The sequence below is a fragment of the Castor canadensis genome, chromosome 8 (genome assembly GCF_047511655.1).
Source record: "Castor canadensis chromosome 8, mCasCan1.hap1v2, whole genome shotgun sequence".
NCBI lineage: Eukaryota > Metazoa > Chordata > Mammalia > Rodentia > Castoridae > Castor > Castor canadensis.
The window spans coordinates 22,076,051-22,095,811 of record NC_133393.1 but is presented as its reverse complement, the minus strand read 5'-3'; the positions used below and the strand labels follow the sequence as shown (position 1 = coordinate 22,095,811).

At 46.6% G+C, this 19,761-nt stretch overlaps 1 protein-coding gene across 3 annotated transcripts; it reads right to left on the bottom strand.

Moving 5' to 3' along the window:
- Positions 1–2,874: 2,874 nt before the first annotated feature.
- On the bottom strand, positions 2,875–6,449 carry LOC109686675 (HLA class II histocompatibility antigen, DM alpha chain). Of its 3 annotated transcripts, none has more exons than XM_020164119.2 (5): positions 6,281–6,449; positions 4,869–5,153; positions 3,981–4,157; positions 3,616–3,744; positions 2,875–3,226 (listed from the first exon to the last, which is right to left on the bottom strand). In XM_020164119.2, the coding sequence occupies exons 1-5, from the start codon at positions 6,363–6,365 to the stop codon at positions 3,222–3,224; spliced, it is 681 nt and encodes a 226-aa protein (XP_020019708.1). In that variant the 5' UTR covers positions 6,366–6,449; the 3' UTR covers positions 2,875–3,221. The 3 variants fall into 3 exon arrangements, with proteins under 3 accessions (XP_020019708.1, XP_020019707.1, XP_020019705.1); XM_020164118.2 differs by having other exon boundaries at positions 3,619–3,744; positions 3,981–4,259; positions 6,281–6,448; XM_020164116.2 differs by having other exon boundaries at positions 3,981–4,259; positions 6,281–6,447.
- Positions 6,450–19,761: the final 13,312 nt, after the last annotated feature.

Below are 19,761 nucleotides of genomic sequence, written 5' to 3'. Positions count from 1 at the left end.
TAGAAAGCAGGAGGCCCTGAGTTCAATCCCTCAGTACCAAATATATATATACACGTGTGTGTGTGTGTGTGTGTGTGTGTGTGTGTGTGTGTGTGTGTGTGGTGATGGATGATTAGGCATATGTTCATGAAAGAGATTGAATGTTTGTTGGACCCAGGGTTGGTTAAGATGGGAGCAAGTTGAACAAAGAAAATGAAGGTATTCTAGTGAGAGGAAAGAGCCTGGACAAATGCTCTAAAGTGAAGACAAACTTGATGCTGTTAATGAAGAGTGAGTAGAAGCCATTCATTCAAGAATGAGATATCTGATCTAGGGGTGTAGCTCAGTGGTAGAGCACTTGACTAGTGTCCATGTGGCTCCAGAATGGGATTCCTGTTGGATATCATTTCTTTATTAGGAGGGGGCACTCTTGAATGCTTCTAGAGTATTTGAGTGACAGTATAATGGATTGCTGAAGAGAGGGCCAGGCATAGTGGTGCATGCCTGTAATCCCAGCACTCAGGAGGCAAAGGTAGGAGGATTATGAGTTAGAGGATAGCCTGGAATACATAGTGAGACCCATCTCAGAAAAATTTCTTGATGAAAGCATCTAATCTAAGTCCATCATTTGACAGAGGAAGAATTTTGAAGCTCACAGAGGGTAAGTGACTTATGTATGTAAGGTTATATGGCACAATAAAAGAAGTTTTAAGCTTTTATTTGCAGGAATTGCTGGCAAAGTTGGAAAATAAAATAGAAAGTATGAAGAACTAGAAAACAATAAGTACCAATCTAAAAAAGCAAAATAATAATGAAAAGAAAAATATTTCAAAGGGAGAAAATAGAATACTGAAGGCAGATTCAAAGTGTTTTAGAAAAGAGAAAGAAGTCAAAGGTGCTACAAAGTTCTGTGAAATTCAGGCAGATGATGATATGCCAAGTTACCATGCACTTTTTCTATGTGTCAAATACTACTCTCAGCATTGCATCTTTTCTAAAGATTTACAATAGGACTGATGGTATAGCTTGGTAGTACAGTGCTTGCCTACCATGTGTGAGGTCTGGGTTCAAAACCCAGCAACACAAATAATCATAGTAATTGCAATAATAATAAAGAGAAGATTCACAACAGCTCTATAAGGTGGACACCATCATTATCATCATCATTTACTGGATATGATACATTAAGCAACTTGCCCAAGGGCACCCAACTAAAACTCAACCATCATGATGGAATTCCCTGTGGTCTAGTTCTGGAACTCATACTTCTTAATTAGCATGCCCATACATGCTGCTGTAAGAAATGAAATGGTGCAGGGGAAATGCCAACCCCTGAGAAGAATTGAATGTTTTCCCCTAGATTAGACTCCAATACAATACAAAGAATAGAGGCTCCCTTACTAATACTAAAACAATTTCACTCTTAACCTTAATGCTAGCCGAGCCTTCACAGCAACTTCCCATCCCTAAGGAACACAAAGAATAAAGCATATGCAGGCAATTAACCACCAGCGGCTATGTACCGACTGCTCCCACTGTCTGCCCAGGACTGCACTGTCACAGTTCCCCTTGAATGGTTCACTTAGGTCAACGAACAGATTGTTTGGAAGAACACATGATTTCTTTGCCCTGCCAGGCTGCTCCCACTTCACTTGAGGAGCTCAGTGACACTGTTTTCACAAAATTCATTTTCTGAGTCAGAAAAGCATCTGGAGGTGAATCCTTTCCACTTCTGAGCTCCTGTTTTTACAGTTATGGTAAGGATTGGAGAGTTATGCATTCCTCAAGGCAGCAAATACTAGACATAAACATTTCCACCAACAGCAGAGTACAAAACAACACCACAAGAAGCTTCCTCAACTATTTTGTGAGATTACCAGAAAAATAGCTCTGCCCTCATTTCTCACATATTTTGAACAAGTTGATCATGTTGTGTGGAGAACAGGGAACAAGAGCTCAGCTGAGGAGTAAGGGGTTTTCCCTATTTCTCTCCTTAGTGAGGTGAGCTGTGTTCAGGCTAAGGTATGCTGAATTTGAAATGACAACTCACTAAAATTGAGGTATCCAGAAACAAATATCATGAGTTGAGAAAGAACCTAGGGAACTACTGATGAATGGATTTTAAAAATGTGGTATTTACATACAATGGAATTTTATTCAGCCACAAAGAAGAATGAAATCTTGTCATTTGGAGGTAAATGGATGGAACTGGAGATCATCATCTTAAGTGAAGTTAACCAGGTTCAGAAGGCCAAAAGCCACATTTTCTCTCATGTGTGGAATGTAGACCTAATACAAATGCAGCAATATTTTGAAAAGCAGGTCACACTAAAGGGAGGTCACATACAAGAGGGGTAGGGTAAAAGAAGGAAATTAAGGTGAATATAGTTGGTGTGTTCTCTATACAACAATGAATATAGAATTTTTAAACCAGTTGAAACCACCATAAGAAAGGAACTAAGGTAGAATGAAGAAAAATAAAGGAGATAAAACAATTCAGGTTATAATACATAGATACATGAAAATGTCACAAGGAAACTCCCTGTGTACATATCTTAAACAAGCAAAAACATCAAGTTTTTTTCCTCTACAAAATCACAGAACAGGAGGGCAGAACAGGTCCTGCTTGGGGGAAGAGGGGTTGGCACCAATGGGAGGGGGAGGTGCCAGAGAAAGGGTACAGGAGGGTGAATATGGTGCAAATACTGCATACTCATGTATGTAAATGCAAAAATGATATCCATTGAAACTATCCGGAAATGGGAGGAGGGGAGAAATGAAAGAGAACAATGGAGGGGGTGAATTCAAGTATGAAAGACGCTACATTGGGATGGGGTGTGGCTCAGTGATAGAGCACTTGCCTAGTAACACAAAAAAAGGAAGGAAGGCAAGCTACATGATATCAAGAAATGAAGTTTATTTTCTTGAAATGGGAAGGTATGTGATTGTGACAGGCACTCTGGGCTCTCTGCTAGAGGCAAGCCCAGAGACAGTAGAGCCCTCAGTGAAGACACGCCCTGCATACATGCACGCACGTAGCGCGCGCACACACACACACACTCATAAACACACACATACACACACACACACACACACACACACACACACACACACACACACACAGAGCAGGAAGATCCAGGGACTTCTGCTCTAAGAAGAGCTCCTGGGCAGGACGTGAGAAACCTGAACATCCCTTTGTTTGGATGGCCAAAGCTGTTGATATCAAACTCTGTCCAGAGGTATCAGTCTGAGGAGAAAGTGGAATAGAGTAAAGTCATTAAGGGCATCCACTTCCTCCTCAAAGTCCTCCCTCTGCCCATGGCATGCCTTACTGAGGCTGATCTCTCCTTGTTCCAAAACCATCTCCAAGCACCTTTCTTACAGGTCCCCATATCGCTCCTTCCCTACTCACAGCCATTCCTATGACACATAACTGTCTGTGTAACCAGTCCCCAGCTAGGAAGATGTGCCCCCTTCATTCTGGATATAGGTCCCCACCCCCAAGGGCCTGTCCATGATTGTATGTCATGTCTCCCCCTCCCCTTAATCCCCTCCACTCCATGTCACAGGATAATCCTGGCATGCCCACACAAGTATCACTGTATGTGGCTCACCCACCCCCTTCAGATGACATACCACCTGAGCAAGGTTTTCGGAAGTAGATGATGAGAACAGCGCCCACAATGATGCCCAGTACACCCAAGCCAAAGGCTACACCACACAACACATTCTCCAGGAGGTCTGAGGGAATGGCGTTCTGGGGCACTAGAACAAAGGGAGAGAGATCAGGTGAGCCTGAAGACCTGGCTAGTGAGCCCTCTGCTCAGGGGAATAACTTGGGTATCTGGTTTGACAAGTGAGAAACTGAGGCATGGAAGGTTGAGACTGGCTAAGAAAAAGAATGGACCAAATAAACTCCAAATAGGGAAAGAAGGCCCCTCCCACAGGCCTATCCCTTTTTGCACCTGGAAGGACCAGACTTCCAGGGAAAACGGCCTCACCCCAAAATGCAATTGCTGTGTAGCGGTCAATTTCATGAGTTACGATGCAGGAGAAAACATCAGAGGGTTCTGGTGTGAAGTTTAAATAAGAAAAGGCGTGGAAGATGAGTCCATCGATGGCTGATACAAAAGTGGGCCCAACTCCTTCCACAGGGACAGAATGATGCTGCCAGTTTACTGTCAAAGTCGGTGGGAAGAGATTACTGATAAAGCAGACCAGCGTATTGGGCTTGCCAAACTCCAGGGGCTTCATTGTGAATACCTCAGCGACAGGGAAACCTGATGGGGAATTGAGGTGTTGAGGAAAGAAGGAACAAGTTTAAATGGTACTCTTGTGTTTGGAAAGGGTGAGGCACATGGAGGGGAGGGCAGAGAGACTTAGTGGGTGGGACTTCAAGACATAGAGATGAGGGAGAAGTTGAGTCCCTGGGGGGTTCTTCCAGGCAAGAACCCACTATGAACCCCTTTACCCTGACTTCCAGCAGCACATCTTGTCTAGACCTCACACAAACGTCTCATCAATCTTCTCATTAAAATTCAGGCATGTCATCAGATATTTCCTTCCATTTGCCCTTCCATCTTGCTAAGCACAGCAATATGAGTGCTCATATTCAGTAATCATCAACTAGTCTGTGTTGAGTTTATCACATTCAAAAAAATGGTTTTGAATGCTTAGTGCATGTTCTGTAATGGCTCCTGCCCACAGCAAAACACAGGGTACAGAGACTCTGTCTGGTGAGAAAAGAAATGCTAAAAAAGAAAAAAAAAAGATCCTAATGAGAATGAGAAGGTATGAAAGATGGGAGATAAAGTTCAGTGTATAGATTAACAAGGGTAAGAATGCAGGAGTGCAGCCCCCCAACCTCCACCCCTCAAAAAACCCCTGACCTCTGGACACTGGAATCTTCCCATCAAGTTCTGGGCCTATTTCCTGGATCATTATTTCACAAAACTCTTTGTCAAAAGAAATGGCAAGGGAGTCTCCGTGTTCCTGAGCCCAGTCGGCAAATTCAGGCAGACGAGGCACTCGCATGTTCTGGGAAAAGTTGAAGGAGAAAAGCTGGTCCTCGCCATAACTCTCAGAGAGCCCTATGCTGGGACTCCCATCTTGGCAGAACATAGTATGCCGGAATGTGTGGTTTTGCAGGTCATCCCACCACACAGGAGCAGGAGCTGCAAAGAAACAGGGCAGGTTCAGGAAGGTGGGAGTCTCTGTGCTTCTCTTTAACTTACAAAATAGCAAGGTATGTTGCTTAGGCTCCTCCTTCCAATGGGTGTGAAAAAATTAAAGGATCACTCCGAATCTCCCTTGCCCATAAAAAAGACAACTGTCCAAAGTCGTGAAAAGCAAAACATATCTACTATCAAAACCAATAGACTCAGAGTCACTCTGCTGGTTATGGGTTTGTACACTACACAAAGGCACCAGCCTAGGAGGCAGGTGGAGGCCAAAATCTAGCCTACATCTGCTTACAAATCCATGTGTCCTAGCACATGGCTGCATCCTCTCACAGGAGATATCTTTGTCCAACTCATCAAGACCATTGTCTGCACTCTCAAAGGCTGAGAATGGGTTCCCCTGTCTCAGAAGGGGGGAGAGAAGGAATGGCCATGGCCACAATGACACTGCCCTAACCTACTCCAGACACATGTAAACTGAAAATCAGTCTCCAGACCTCTTCAGTCATTTCACTGTTACCAAGCCTTTCTGTAAACCTCTTCTCCCACCTAAAAACCCTTGAGATATCCTGGTGACAGGATTGAGAGGAAGTGACCCCATTGGTTGCAGGAAATAAACCTCTTCTTTAAAACTCCTGACAGGAACCACCCAGTCAGCAGGAACCCTTTTACCCAGTACCCAGAATAACAGATTTAGAGTGAAAGAGGTCTTCCAAATTACTCTTCCATTCTGTCCCATCCTTCATAGAGAAAAAACTAAGTTAAGGGGCTTTTCAAGAATCCTAAAGTGAGTTGATAAGAGAGTACAGTAGAGGACTGGAAATAACCTTTGTTTTGTTCAAATTCCAGCATTACCACTTGCACAAATCACTTAAACTAGCTGAGTCTCATTTATTCATCTTGTAAAATTGGATCTCTACATCAAGACTGTCCTAAACGGATCATTTAAACACCTGATATGGCTTATAACCCATACATAGTACATCTCTTTCCCCATTCTGCTGTTGTTTCCATCATCTCAACACTTACAAAGCACTGGGCTCTTCTTCCATGCTCTGGGTAGGCTCCCTGGGCTCTGAGGCTATCGGAATGGCCAGGTCAAAGAGGACCCACTGTCTTACCTGCAGGAATTCCCCAGGAGTGGGGCAGCAGCCACAGAAGCTGTAGCAGCTGCAGCGCAACTCCTTGGTTCCGCTCATGATCCATATCTTCACACTACACAGTAAGTAGGCGCTACCAGCCCCTCTGACCTAGGTCCCCAACTCCCTCCCCCAGAGGGTAGTCTTAGATCCTGCTTCACCAACTGATTCCCAATAGTTGCCCTGTCATTTTTTGGCTAAACCAATCACAGAACTGTAAAGCTTAACATCATCAGTCACTAGGGAGAGACCTAAGGCCAGCAACGTCCTAAAGATTTGGCTCTTTGACCAGGCCTAGTGGGCGGGAGGGCCAGTGGAGGAATGTCTGCCTCCTGGTGGAGGTCATTTTCTAGCCTCAACTGTCTGACTCTTCAGAGCAGTGCCGCCTTGTGGCAGAATTTTGAGATGGGCAGAAAAATCTCTGAGCAAACCCCATTAACTTCAGACCCCACCAACTCCTCCCTCCTGAGCCCTCTCTTCTTTCTCAGAAAGGTTTTTCTCTTTCAGGCATTAGCTCATACTCATTCTGCAGAAATACACTGAAGTTCAATAAGTGCTGGGAATTGGGCCCAGTGCCTACAAATACAAAGATGAACACAATAGTCCCCCTTATCTGAAGTTGCATATCTTGTGGTTTCAGTTACCTGTGATAAACTTCAATCTGGAAATATTAAATAGAAAATTCCAGAAACAAACAAGTTTTAAATTGTGCATTATTCTGAGTAGCATGACGAAATCTTGCATCATCTTGCTCAATTCTGGCTGGAAGGTGAATCATCCATTTGTCCAGTGTATCCCCACTGTATTTACCACCTGCCTGTTCAGCCACTTAACAACCATCTCAGTTATCAGACTGACTGTCATTGTATTCCAGTGCTTGTGTCCTACTAATCCTCATTTAAAACACAATACTTTACCTAATAAGGGCCCCAAAGTGCAAGAGTAGTGGTGGCAATTTAGATATGCTAAAGGGCCAGTGGTGCAAAGACCCTGAAGTACTTCCTTTAAGAGAAAAGGTGAAAGCTCTTGGGTTAGTAAGGAAATAAAAAAAGTAAGTGAATACAGTATAATTAGCTACTGTAAGATAGAAAGCACATTCACAAAACTTTTATGAGTGTATTATTATAATTGTTCTATTTTATTATTACTGTTGTTAATCTCTTACTGTGCTGAATTAATAATAAGCTTTGTCAAGAGACAAATCCTGGTTGTGGTTTCTGGTGTTCACTGAGGATCTTGGAATATATCCCACATGGATAAGGTTAGTTCAGATCTGGAATGTCCCTCAAAGTCTCATGTGTTAAAGGCTTAGTCCCAAACTGATGGGCTATTGGGAAGTGGTGGAAACTTTAGGAGGTGGGGATAGTTGGAAGTAGTGGGTCATTGATGGTGTGCCCTCAAAGGGTTTATTGGGACCCTGGCCCCTTACCCACTCCCTTTTTGCTTCCAGGCCTCCATTAAGTAAGCAAGAAGTTGCTCTACCATCAACTCCCTGCCATGATGTTCTGCCTCACCAAAGGCCCAAAATAATGGAGCCAAGTGACTATGGACTGAAACCTTTGAAACTGTGAGTCAAAATAAATCCTTCCTCCTTTTAAGATATTTATCTCAAGTATTTTGTCATAGTGTGGAAGCTTGACTAACACAAGGGGGCCTACTGCAAGACATATTCCTGCCTTCAAAGATCTTAAAGGCTAGAGGGAGGGTTAATGAATAAATTGTTAGGGTCCGAGAATTCTATTCCTCCGAGAGACAGAGAGTCACGCGTGAATGCAATCAACAAAGCAGAGTTTATTGAGCTGGCAAGCCAGGGTCAAGCTCCCACACAGACACACAGGTCCGATTGGGCAGACAAGACCCCGAGCCTCTTTAGGGAAGATCTTATATAGGCCCCTACCGGCCGTTACAGCAAAAGCCCGCACAGTACATAGCCAATGAGTTTGTAACACCACATACATTTCCAGCCTATCCATTTAAGAGTACATTACTTCTTAGCCTATAGATTCAAGGGTCAGTATTCGCGCACACGGTTACATTTAGCAAGCAGGCGGGGCACATCTTGCACGTACTTCTAGTCGTCTTTCGCAATCTGCTCACATTCCTCACATCCCTCACATTCCACCTGCCCCCATCCTCTTTATCTTATCCTGCATGGGGCATCCTGTGCTGGCTTTACTGGTTTCTGCTATGGGGATCTGCTGGGGCAAAGGGCACATCCTTTCATTCCCCCCTTTTCTTTGGGCTATATTGAGGAATCATTCTCAAGGGGATGAAGAGCCTGGTATTGTTGGCGGAGGACCAGAAGTTGGACAGTGTTAATTCGGTTTTTGATGAAAGTCACAAGTCGGTTTAGAATACAAGGTCCTATTGTTAGAGTAGAGACTGATTGTCGCACACGCCGCAAGGTAAAAAGGGCTCCTGGATGATTTGTTTTGTAGAGTCTGACTCCCCAGGATTTACCCAATTCCCAATTTGTCGCCTTTTTTCCTAAATCAGTGAAATTTATCATAATGGGATTACAATTGGGGGGAGTTGGGCATCCCTTATTTATAGGTCTAGGTTGGTGGTATGTAATACCAGATTGAGAGACTCTACCTAACTGAATAAGGTCCCCCTGTTTGGGGGGTGGCCACCATATGTCCCCTGAGCTCTCACAACCCCATGACTTACAATAATAGTCTGCGATTCCTCCATATTTTTTCTGTGGTTGGGTTGGGGAGCGGGGCAGACATAGAAGTAACTTTGGCACAAATCCCATTGTCCCCTGCCAGCGAATAAGGCCCTTAAGTCAAAGTATAATTCTGGGAACCAGGTGCTGGGAGGGGTCACCTTGGAGGTCTGGTTAAGAATGTCTCCTGTGGATACATCTACAATTATCCAGGTCAGGTTAAAAGGTTGATGTGGATTCGTATGCCCCAAGCAAGTGGTGGACAGGGTTAGAAAAAGGAATAAGGTTACCGAGGTCCAGTTTGCTGAAGTTTGAGTTTGAAGGAATTGTCCTTGTGGTGGGACACCCTTCTTGTTGGCAGGAAGTCTTCCTTCACAGCTACCGGGTCCGCCGGTCTGATGTGGGTGTAGTGGACCCAGGTGATAATCCCATTCTAGGAGGGCTGCGGAGCATCTGGGGTGTTTTCGTTTTCCGGAGCATCTCGTATCAGCCGGAGCTTGAGTGGATTTGTGGGATGCTGTCGTGCAGTCCAATTTCCCTGCTCCTCCTGAGGACGTGCCTGTCTCACATGGGAGTGGTGTACCCATGGTGCAATTCCATCATGAGGATGGTGGGGGTAGTAAGCAGTACAACATAAGGTCCTTTCCATCTAGGCTCTAAGGTTTTGGACTGATGCCTTTTAACCCATACCATGTCACCCGGGACTATGCCATGTTCCGGAGTCGGGACCCTCTCAGTAGTATGGTACGCTTGAATTAAGGGCCATATTTGTTGTTGCACCTTAGCTAGAGCCTGTAGCATAGTCAGGTAATTTGGGGCCAGATCACCTAGTCCCGGGCTTAAGGTCCTTTGAATGATGGGGGGTGGAGCCCCATACAGGATCTCAAAGGGGGTTAGCCCATGGACATAAGGGGAGTTCCGGACTCAGAAGATGGCCAAGGGAAGGAGTGTCACCCAATCACCGCCAGTCTCCAGGGCCAATTTGGCTAAAGTCTCCTTTAGTGTCCTATTCATCCTTTCTACTTGCCCTGAGCTCTGGGGGTTATATTCACAATGTAGTTTCCAATTGGCCCCCATAGCCTGGGCTAGTCCCTGCAGGACTTTACTAACGAAAGCCGGACCGTTATCTGACCCAATTGCCTCAGGCACCCTGTACCTGGGTATGATTTCCTCTAGTAAGGCTTTTGCCACTACCTGACTCGTCTCCCTCTTTGTAGGAAATACCTCCACCCAGCCCGAAAAGGTATCTATGAACACTAGCAAATATTTGTACCCAAACTTCCCTGGTTTCACTTCAGTAAAATCCACTTCCCAGCTTCTTCCCGGGGCCCTCCCCCATTCCCGAATACCTGTGTGGTGCCCCTTCCTTCGTCCTGGTTTCATAGTTGTACAGCTAGCACAATCCTCCACAGTTTGACAGACGGCCGTGGTCTGGTTTGGAAATCGGAGTTGTGCAGATGTCAGCAAGTCTAGCAACTTTCTCCGCCCCAAGTGGGTGGACTTATGTAAGTTAGCTAACAGGAATCGGCCGAGTTTCTGGGGCAGGATTAGCTTGCCTTCCAAGTCGCTTCTCCATTCATCCTCCCTTTTTCTAGTGAGGGAGTGGGCTCTCATCCAAGTGAAATCCTCCGAGGAGTACTCTGGTCGGGGAGGTAGCGAAGGGAGCTCGGGGACAGGCACATCTATAGCCGTGACCATGGAGGGACTCACCATTGCTGCTCTCCTAGCTTCTTTATCCACCCTGTTGTTACCGACAGCTTCCGGAGTCTTGGCAGACTGATGGCCTGGGACATACATCACTGCCACTGCCTTCGGTTTTTCCACTGCTATCAATAGACGCTGGACTTTGGCCAGGTTATTTAAGCCTTTCCCTTCTGCTGTGCGAAATCCCCTTTTGCGATAGATGGCTCCGTGGACGTGGATGGTACCGAAAGCATAGCGGCTATCGGTGTAGATATTGACTCGTTTTCCTTCTGCCCTTTCCAGGGCCTCGGCCAAGGCAATTAATTCTGCCTTTTGGGCTGAGGTTCCGGGTGGGAGGGCGCTGCTCCATACCATGTTTCCTTCTTGGTCGACCACTGCTGCCCCTGCCCTTCGGACTCCATTTTGGACAAAACTGCTTCCATCAGTGTACCAGTTTAATTTACAGCCGGACAGTGGGGTGTCCTTTAGGTCAACCCGTACCTGGGTAACTTCAGAGAGGAACTCCTTGCAGTCATGGACAGGTGTCTGTAGTTCCGGGTTGGGCAACAGGGTGGCAGGGTTCAGAGTTACGGGATCTGTGAAGGTGATCCAAGGGGAATCCAGCAAGAGCCCCTGGTAGTGGGTGAGCCTGGCATTCGTCATCCATTTCCCAGGGGGTTGTTTAAGGACTCCCTCCACCGGGTGAGGGGCCGTGACCCGGAGGGCCTGTCCAAAGGTTAATTTGTCTGCTTCTCTCACTAACATGGCAACGGCAGCTATGATGTGGAGGCAGGGGGGCCATCCTGATGCTACTGCATCTAATTTCTTGGAAAGATATGCCACGGGTCTCTTCCAGGGACCTAACTGTTGGGTCAGGACTCCTTTGGCTACCCCCTTTTTTTCATCCACAAACAGAGTGAACGATTTTGTGGGGTCTGGTAGGGTCAAGGCAGGGGCCTGGAGAAGGGCGGCCTTTAGCTGGTCAAAGGCCCGCTGTTGTTCCTCTCCCCACCTCCAATCCGGAGCCTCTTTGGTGGCCTCATATAGGGGTCTGGCTATCTCCGCAAATCCCGGAATCCAGAGTCTACAGAACCCTGCAGAGCCCAGGAACTCTCTCACTCCCCTAGTGGATGTGGGGGGTGGAATAATCAAAATAGTCTGTTTCATGGCATCAGTCAGCCATCTTGCCCCATCTGCGATCCGATAACCCAGATATGTCACTGACCTTTCACAGATGTGGGTCTTCTTGGCACTCACCCGATATCCCAGCTCACCTAACTCCGTTAGCAGGTGTTCAGTAGCCTCGCTGCACTCCTCTTGGGTTTCTGCCGCTAACAGTAAGTCATCAACGTACTGTAGTAGAGTGACTCGCAGGTGACTCTGGCGAAAGGGCTCCAGGTCCTGGCTCAGGGCCTCATTAAACAGGGTGGGAGAATTTTTAAATCCTTGTGGCAGTCTGGTCCAAGTGAGCTGTCCGGTCCGGCCCCCATCCTCTTGCCATTCGAATGCAAATAGCGGCTGGCTCATTTCTGACAATGGAATGCTGAAGAAAGCATCTTTCAAATCAAGGGTTGTATACCATACTTGTGAGGGCTGTAGGTGACTGAGCAAGGTATAGGGATTCGGTACAGTGGGATGAATGTCCTCCGCCCGCTCATTTACCTTTCGCAGGTCTTGCACAGGCCTATAGTCCCCGCTTCCCAGCTTTTGGACGGGGAGCAGAGGAGTATTCCAGGCAGACCGACAAGGCCGCAGTACTCCTTCCTTTATTAGCCTGCGGATATGAGGGGCTATGCCTCTTCGAGCCTCTTTGGGCATAGGATACTGTTTTACCCGAATGGGAAGAGCAGAAGCCTTCAATTGTATAACTACGGGAGGGAGGTGTTTGGCGAGGCCAATTCCCGCAGTCTCTGCCCAGGCCGTGGGAAACCTTTTTAGCCATTGGGCTATGTCCCCTCCTGGCTCCTGTCAGCTCTCAAACAGTCGATATTCGTCAGCCAATGATAGGGACAGGACGTGTATCGGGCTCCCCTCCCGATCAGTCACAATTATTTCATCTGGTTCAAAATAGATACGGGCCCCTACTTTGGTGAGCAGGTCCCGTCCGAGCAAGGGAGTGGGGCTCTCAGGGACAACCAGGAAGGAGTGTGTGACCTGGTGTTTTCCTAAGTCTACCTTTCTTTTGGTAGTCCATGAGCATAACTGTGTACCCGTGGCCCCCTGAATGACACTTGTTCATTCCTTGTTCAAAGGTCCACATGCCTTGTTTAAGACCGAATACTGGGCGCCGGTATCCACCATGAACCCCATCGGCTTCCCCTCCACACATACAGTTACCCAAGACTGGGGGAGGGGGCCCGAGCCCCGTCTCCCTCAGTCCTCTTCTCCGGCTAGAAGGACTCTGGCCTGCTCCACTGCTCGTTCCCTTTCCCTGTTACCTCCCGGTCTCCTGCCAAACCCTCTTCTTCCTTTTAACTTAGGGCACTCTCTCTTCCAATGCCCAGTCTCCTTACAGTAAAAACAGTGTTCCTTGTCCGGGGTCCTGGCGTGGCCCCCTTCCCCGGGTTGGTCCCGGACACCCACTAGAAAAATACGGGCCATTTCTCTTTGTTGCTTTCGGTTCTCCTTAGCCTGGAACTCCCTGTCCTCCTTTCTCAATTTCTCCTGGGCCTCCCTGTCTTCCTTTCTCCGCCTTTCCTCCCTTTCTTCTGGAGTTTCCCTTGCAATAAAGACCTTCTCTGCTATCTGTAACATTTCCCTAATGGTTATCTCCCCTAAGTTTTCCTGTTTATTGAGTTTTCTCCTAATGTCTGGAGCTGCCTGATTAATGAATGAGAATACCACAGCAGACCGGTGGATCTCTGCCTCGGGGTCATTAGGGGTGTACTGACGGTATGCCTCATAGAGGCACTCTAAGAAACCGGCCAGGCTTTCATTTTCCCCTTGGACAACTGCCTTTACCTTTGCAAAGTTGGTGGGCCTCCTAGCGGCCGCTCGGAGACCTGCCATAAGAGTCTGGCGGTAGATTCGGAGACGCTACCTACCTTCTGCGGTCCCGAAATCCCAATCAGGGCGGCGTAGGGGGAAGGCCTCGTCTATGGCCGGTTGGAGGGTTGTAGGTCTCCCATTGTCCCCCAAGACGTTCTTTCTAGCTTCGTGGAGGATGCGCTCCCGCTCCTCCGTCGTAAAAAGAGTATTGAGCAGCTGGTGACAGTCGTCCCATGTGGGGCGGTGTGTATGCATGACGGACTCCAGGAGATCTATGAGACACTTAGGGTCTTCTGAGAAGGGTGGGTTCTGCGTCCTCCAGTTATATAGATCACTGGAGGAGAAGGGCCAGTACTGAAACTGTTGCCCCCCTCCCGGTCCTCCTTGGCCTACCGTCCGGACTGGAAATGTGGGGACAGTTTCCTCCCCATGTGTTGATGAGGAGGGCCCATCTTCTCCCTCCCTTTCCCATACCCCTCGGGGGCGGAGTCTTCGACCCATTCCTCCTCCGGCCGTTGGTCCTGTTGAGGAGGATGAGGAAATTTCCTCCTCCGGAGAACTGGCCTGACCAGGGGGAGTCACGTATGGGGGCAGCCGATCTTCCTCTACCCCCGCGAGGGATGGGTAAAGGGGGGAACTCTCCGGTAAGACCGGGGGTGGTAAAGAGGGTGTCCTATTTTGAGGACTGGTCAGGGAGGGAAGGGGAGGTTTCTCTTCCTCTTTTATGACCAAGGCAGGCGTGACTGGGGTTTTAGCCCCAGGAGCCGAACTGGAGGGGTGAGTCAGAAAAGCTGTTAACCAAGGGGGGGGGTTCCCTGCTAAATCTTCCCAAACCAAAATGTAGGGGACCTGATCTGGGTGGCCTTGATTGCCTGGTCGGAAAACGACAGCCTTGACCTTAGTGATTAGGTCTAGGGAGAGGGAACCTTGAATGGGCCATCCGACTCCGAAGGTGGGCCATTCTGCAGAACAAAGGGTGTCGAACTTACCTTTCTTAATGACTAGACCTGCATTTAATGCCCTTTTTTTGACTTCTGGAAAGTGAGAGAGAATCAAAGACTTTGGGGTTGCTTGTCCCTGTCCCATTGTGGGATGAGAAGCAACCACCAGGAGAGATAGAACAAAAAGGGTGAAAGCAACAATAACTCCACACACACAGAACACTCTCTACCACTTGCTTGGACCGGTCCTTCTGTCACGCTGGTGCGCACCCCATTCAATCTCCTCACCGTCCAATTTGGATATCAGGCCGAAAGGCGTCCACTTGACGGGTGGTCGGTCGACTAGTTCAATTAGTTCTTCACCTGGCGCCAGGATTCCTGAAATGCTCGAGCCCAAATGAGAGGAAAGCCTCTCTCAGCAGGACCTCGTGGTCCCCTTAACGTGATTCCCAGAATGAATCTCCCCGGGGATTGGCCAAATCCCCGCCGCGGCCCAAACGGGAACAATCATCTACCAATTAGTTCCCTCCAAATGAGAATCTCAGACTCTCCCAATGCCTAGGACTTGGAATCACCTCTGCTTTCTCGTGGACGGTCTGCCTTCTCGAAAAAGGGTATCTCGGTGGGACCTCCAAATGTTAGGGTCCGAGAATCCTATTCCTCCGAGAGACAGAGAGTCATGCGTGAATGCAATCAACAAAGCAGAGTTTATTGAGCTGGCAAGCCAGGGTCAAGCTCCCACACAGACACACAGGTCCGATTGGGCAGACAAGACCCCGAGCCTCTTTAGGGAAGATCTTATATAGGCCCCTACCGGCCGTTACAGCAAAAGCCCGCACAGTACATAGCCAATGAGTTTGTAACACCACATACATTTCCAGCCTATCCATTTAAGAGTACATTACTTCTTAGCCTATAGATTCAAGGGTCAGTATTCGCGCACACGGTTACATTTAGCAAGCAGGCGGGGCACATCTTGCACGTACTTCTAGTCGTCTTTCGCAATCTGCTCACATTCCTCACATTCCTCACATTCCACCTGCCCCCATCCTCTTTATCTTATCCTGCATGGGGCATCCTGTGCTGGCTTTACTGGTTTCTGCTATGGGGATCTGCTGGGGCAAAGGGCACATCCTTTCATAAATAATTACACAATACGATGTATTCAAATAAGAATGTACTGGCTGGGCATGGCGGTACATGCCTGTAATCCCAGCAGTCAGAAGGCTGAGGCGAGAGGATTGCAAGAGGCTGGTCTGGGCTACACAGCAAGTTAAAGGCCAGTCTGTGTTATAGAGTGAAACCTTGTGTCAAAAAACAAACAAACAAAAAAAGAATGTGCCAAGGGCTGAGGCTGTCACTCAGTAGTACAATACTTTCCCAATAAGCATGAGACCCTGGATTTGAGTCCCAGCAAAAGGAAGGAAAGAAAGAAAGACGGAGGAAGGGAGAGAAGAAGGGAGGGAAGGAGGGAGAGAGGAAGGAAAGAAGGAAGGAAGGAAGGAAGGAAGGAAGGAAGGAAGGAGGAAATGAATGTGCCAAACATTTATGAAGTATTAGTTTTATGAGAATAAGGTAATAGGTGGGGCATAACCAGGCAGGCTCATAAGAGTCTTGAAGGAAAAACAATTTGACCAGCAGAACATGAGGAAAAAAAAAAACATTTCAGGGTAAGGGGTAGGCAGATACATAAAGATCAAAGGCATTCAGAACTCCTTCCTTTGGAGATCCCTGTAACAACTGACATGAAAGTTGTAAAGGTTGTTCATGTGCTCTCTGTGGTAATGAGGGCAGAGGGCATCATAATGAGCTAGAAATCCAGGCAAGAGTCAGATAGGCCTTGGCACACTACAAAGGGTCCAACTTAAACCTAGCAGATGATAGAGACCATGAAAGTGGGGAGTGACACAATCATGTTAACATGTTTTGTTTTGTTTTTTGGCAGCACTGGGGTTTGAACTCAGGGCTTGATGCTTGATAGGCAGGTGTTCTACAACTTGAGCCACTGCACCAGCCCTCATTTTAGCATTTTAGAGAAACTATTCTGATATTTCAAAACAATGGACTGGAGCTTGGGAAGAACTGAGGCAAAACTGGTAGTCAAGAGTCTATAGCAGGTCAAGTATAGTGGCACATACTTGTAATCCCAGCTACTTGGGAGGTGGAAGTAGGAGGGTCACAGTCCAACACTGGCCCAGGCAAAAGTGTGAGACTTTACATGAAAAATAAACTAAAAGCAAAAGGACTGGGAGCATGGTCAGTGGTAGAGCTCTTGCTTAGCAAGCATGAGACACTGAGTTCAATTCCCAGTCCCAAAAGGGGAAAAAGCATTAAGTGAGAGATGAGAGGTTCCTAAATTAAGTCATAATCAGAACATTGAGTTAATTAGGAAGTAGAAGCTGAAGGGTTGGCTACTGATCACATATGGAAATATGAAGAGATGGAGGACTCAGCGACAACACCTTGGTTTCTAACATGCTAGTTGGGTAGATGCTCAGGACTGAATTGAAGCAGGAAAGAATACTGTGAGAGCAGGGTCAAAGACAAAGAGAGGCATGATGGTTCATGCTTATAATCCTAGCACTCAGGAAGCCGAAGCAGGAGGATCATGAATTTGAGACCAGTCTGGGCTACAAAGTGAGTCAAAGGCCAGATACATAGCAGGATCCTATCTCAAAAAAAAAAAAAAAACTAAGGATGTAGTTCAGTGGTAGAGTTCTTGCCTGACATGCTAAAGACCCTGAGTTTGAGCCCCAACACACACCTCTCCCCAAAAGACTAAGAGAACAAGTTCAGTTTTTATATGTTGAACTTGGGGTGCCAGTGAACAGCCAGCTGAAGCCCCACAGGAGCTGGTAAAGTATATGGGGATGGATCTGATTTGAGAAGCTATGAGCACAAATACAGATGCAGAAAGAAAGAAAATTAAAAAAAAAAAAAAAAAACACCTGGGCAAAGTGGCTCTCACCTGTAATAAAATCACCCAAGTACACTATGCAGAAAGAGCAAGAAGTAAAACAAAGATGTAAGTCCACATGGAGTCAACCCCCAAATTTCATGTCAGTTATCATAACCCAAGTGCCAGGCAAGAAAATATAACCATCCAGGTACTTCAGACTGGGAAAATTTAATATATAGAATTAGTTTTAAAGGTGTTAAAAGTACAAAACATGCAAAAGGAGAGAGGCTGGGCTGGAAGTATAAATAAGAAAAATGTCTATCTGAGAATCAGAAGATACTGTTGCCCTGAGCTAGAATCCATGAAGTCTGTACCTGCTGAGACCTGATGGGAGACACTGTCATTGTCATATCTGATCCACTAAAAAACTGCCACCAAGACTAGAATCACTGAAAAGGAACTTCTGCCCAGGAGGTCGGAGTCCAGAATCACTCATTCTTCTTGTTGCTTCATCCACCAGCAATTGCCACAATTGTCACTCTGTTGGAGGATGAAGCATGAAGCTTCTGGGTTGTTCTTGCCTTTTTATCTCCAGCCAGTGCTTCCTACTGGCAGAATCTAACAGAAAGTCAGCTGGCCAGGAAGACTGAAAGATATACCCTTGGCTGCCTCCTACTTCAGAACACAGAACAGGAGGGTGGGTATGGCACTGAGAGACAAAGAATAACCAGCACACTGCAATATTCTAATTTGTAAGAATCTGGTTCACCAGGAATACACAGACAGTGAAGAGAAGAAGAAAGAAGGAAGCAGATCAGAGAAATAAAGAAGGCATTCCATGAAGAAAGACAGGATTGGCATTATTGAGAACTGAAAAGTATCCTTAATTTTGGTGATTATGAAAGCCATGTATGGCAGTGCACTCCTGTAATCCCAGCACTTGGGATTCTAAGGCAGGATGTTTATAAGTTTGAGGCCAGCCTAGACTCTGGACTGGACTACATAACAAGACCCTATTGCAAAGAGAGGAGGGAGGAAGGGAGAGAGGGAGAGAGAGAGAGAGAGAGAGAGAGAGAGAGAGAGAGAGAAGTGAAGAGAAGAAGAGAAGAGAAATGGAAGAAAAGAAAAAGCCACTCATAATCCCAGCTACTCAGAAAGCAGAGAGAGATCAGGAGGATTGCAGTTCAAGGCCTGACAAAAAGTTAGCAAAACCCCATCTCAACCAACAAGCCAGGTGTGGTGGTTCATATCTGTGGTACAGCTACTTGGGTGGTATAGATAGGAGGATTGCAGTCTGAGGCTGTCCCTGGGCAAAAACACCTGAAAAAATAAAGCAAAAAAGGACTGGGGGTGGGTTCAAGTGGTAAAGCATTTGACTAGCAAGCATGAAGCCCTGAGTTCAAACCTTAGTACTGACAAAAAAAAAAAAAGAAGAAAGGGATTTGGTGATTATGAGATGGTTGAGAAATGTATTGAAAGCAGTTTCAGTGCTATAGTGGGAGTTGACTCCAGATTGTGGTGGGCTGAGAAGTAAGTGGGAGGTGAGGAAAAAACTGTCAGTGTATATGCTTCAAGTTTGATAGAGAAAAAGAGGGACAGAAGGGGTGGGGGAAAGAGGCAATGAGAAAGAGCTAATGCGGCAATTAAGTAAGCTAAGAAATTAATCTGTACGAGTCTATCGGTGTTTCCGAGACTTTCACAATTCATACCCCCTTTTAATAAATAACAGCAGCAATAATAGCCAAAAATAAAAACAAAAACAACCCATTGTCTAATGGATATTTTGGAACAGCAATGTGTACATATGTGTATATGTCTGGGTGGTGGAGACAGGGTATCAGGGCAGGGGTAGGGTTTGGAGATCACTGTAATTCTCCAAAAAACATTTTCCCAGTGTCCCAGCCTTTGTGGATTAATCCATCATGGTTCCAGCAGTAGAGAGATTTCAGGTCCTTAGGACAGCAGGAGTTTATGACACCACTGGGACACAGAGGAGAAACATGGCACACAGCCATCTGGAGTTCTATGCAAAGAACCCAAGGCCGGGGACATGCTAGGCAAGTGCTCTATCACTGAGCTCCACCTGGAATTCTAAAGCAGGGAAGGAAATTTTTTTCTATACAGGGCAGATAATAAATAATCCAGGCTTTGTGGGATGCCAGCAGGAAAACAGCCATGGGCATTATAGCTTCATCCTAGTCTCTCCTCCCACTTCTCAAACATCTCCTGCTGTCTCCTTTGTGGACCCCTTTTTTTTTTTCCAGCTGCTCTTTAAATATTGGTG

Bases quoted from the DNA above. Each gene is read 5' to 3' on its own strand.
- LOC109686675 (XM_020164116.2), bottom strand. From the start codon at position 6,365: ATGGATCATGAGCGGAACCAAGGAGTTGCGCTGCAGCTGCTACAGCTT. The intron at 5,154-6,280 runs GTAAGACAGTGG...GTTTCTTTGCAG, and splicing joins CTCCTGGGGAATTCCTGCAG to CTCCTGCTCCTGTGTGGTGG. The intron at 4,260-4,868 runs GTCAGGGGTTTT...ATTCCCCATCAG, and splicing joins GAAGATTCCAGTGTCCAGAG to GTTTCCCTGTCGCTGAGGTA.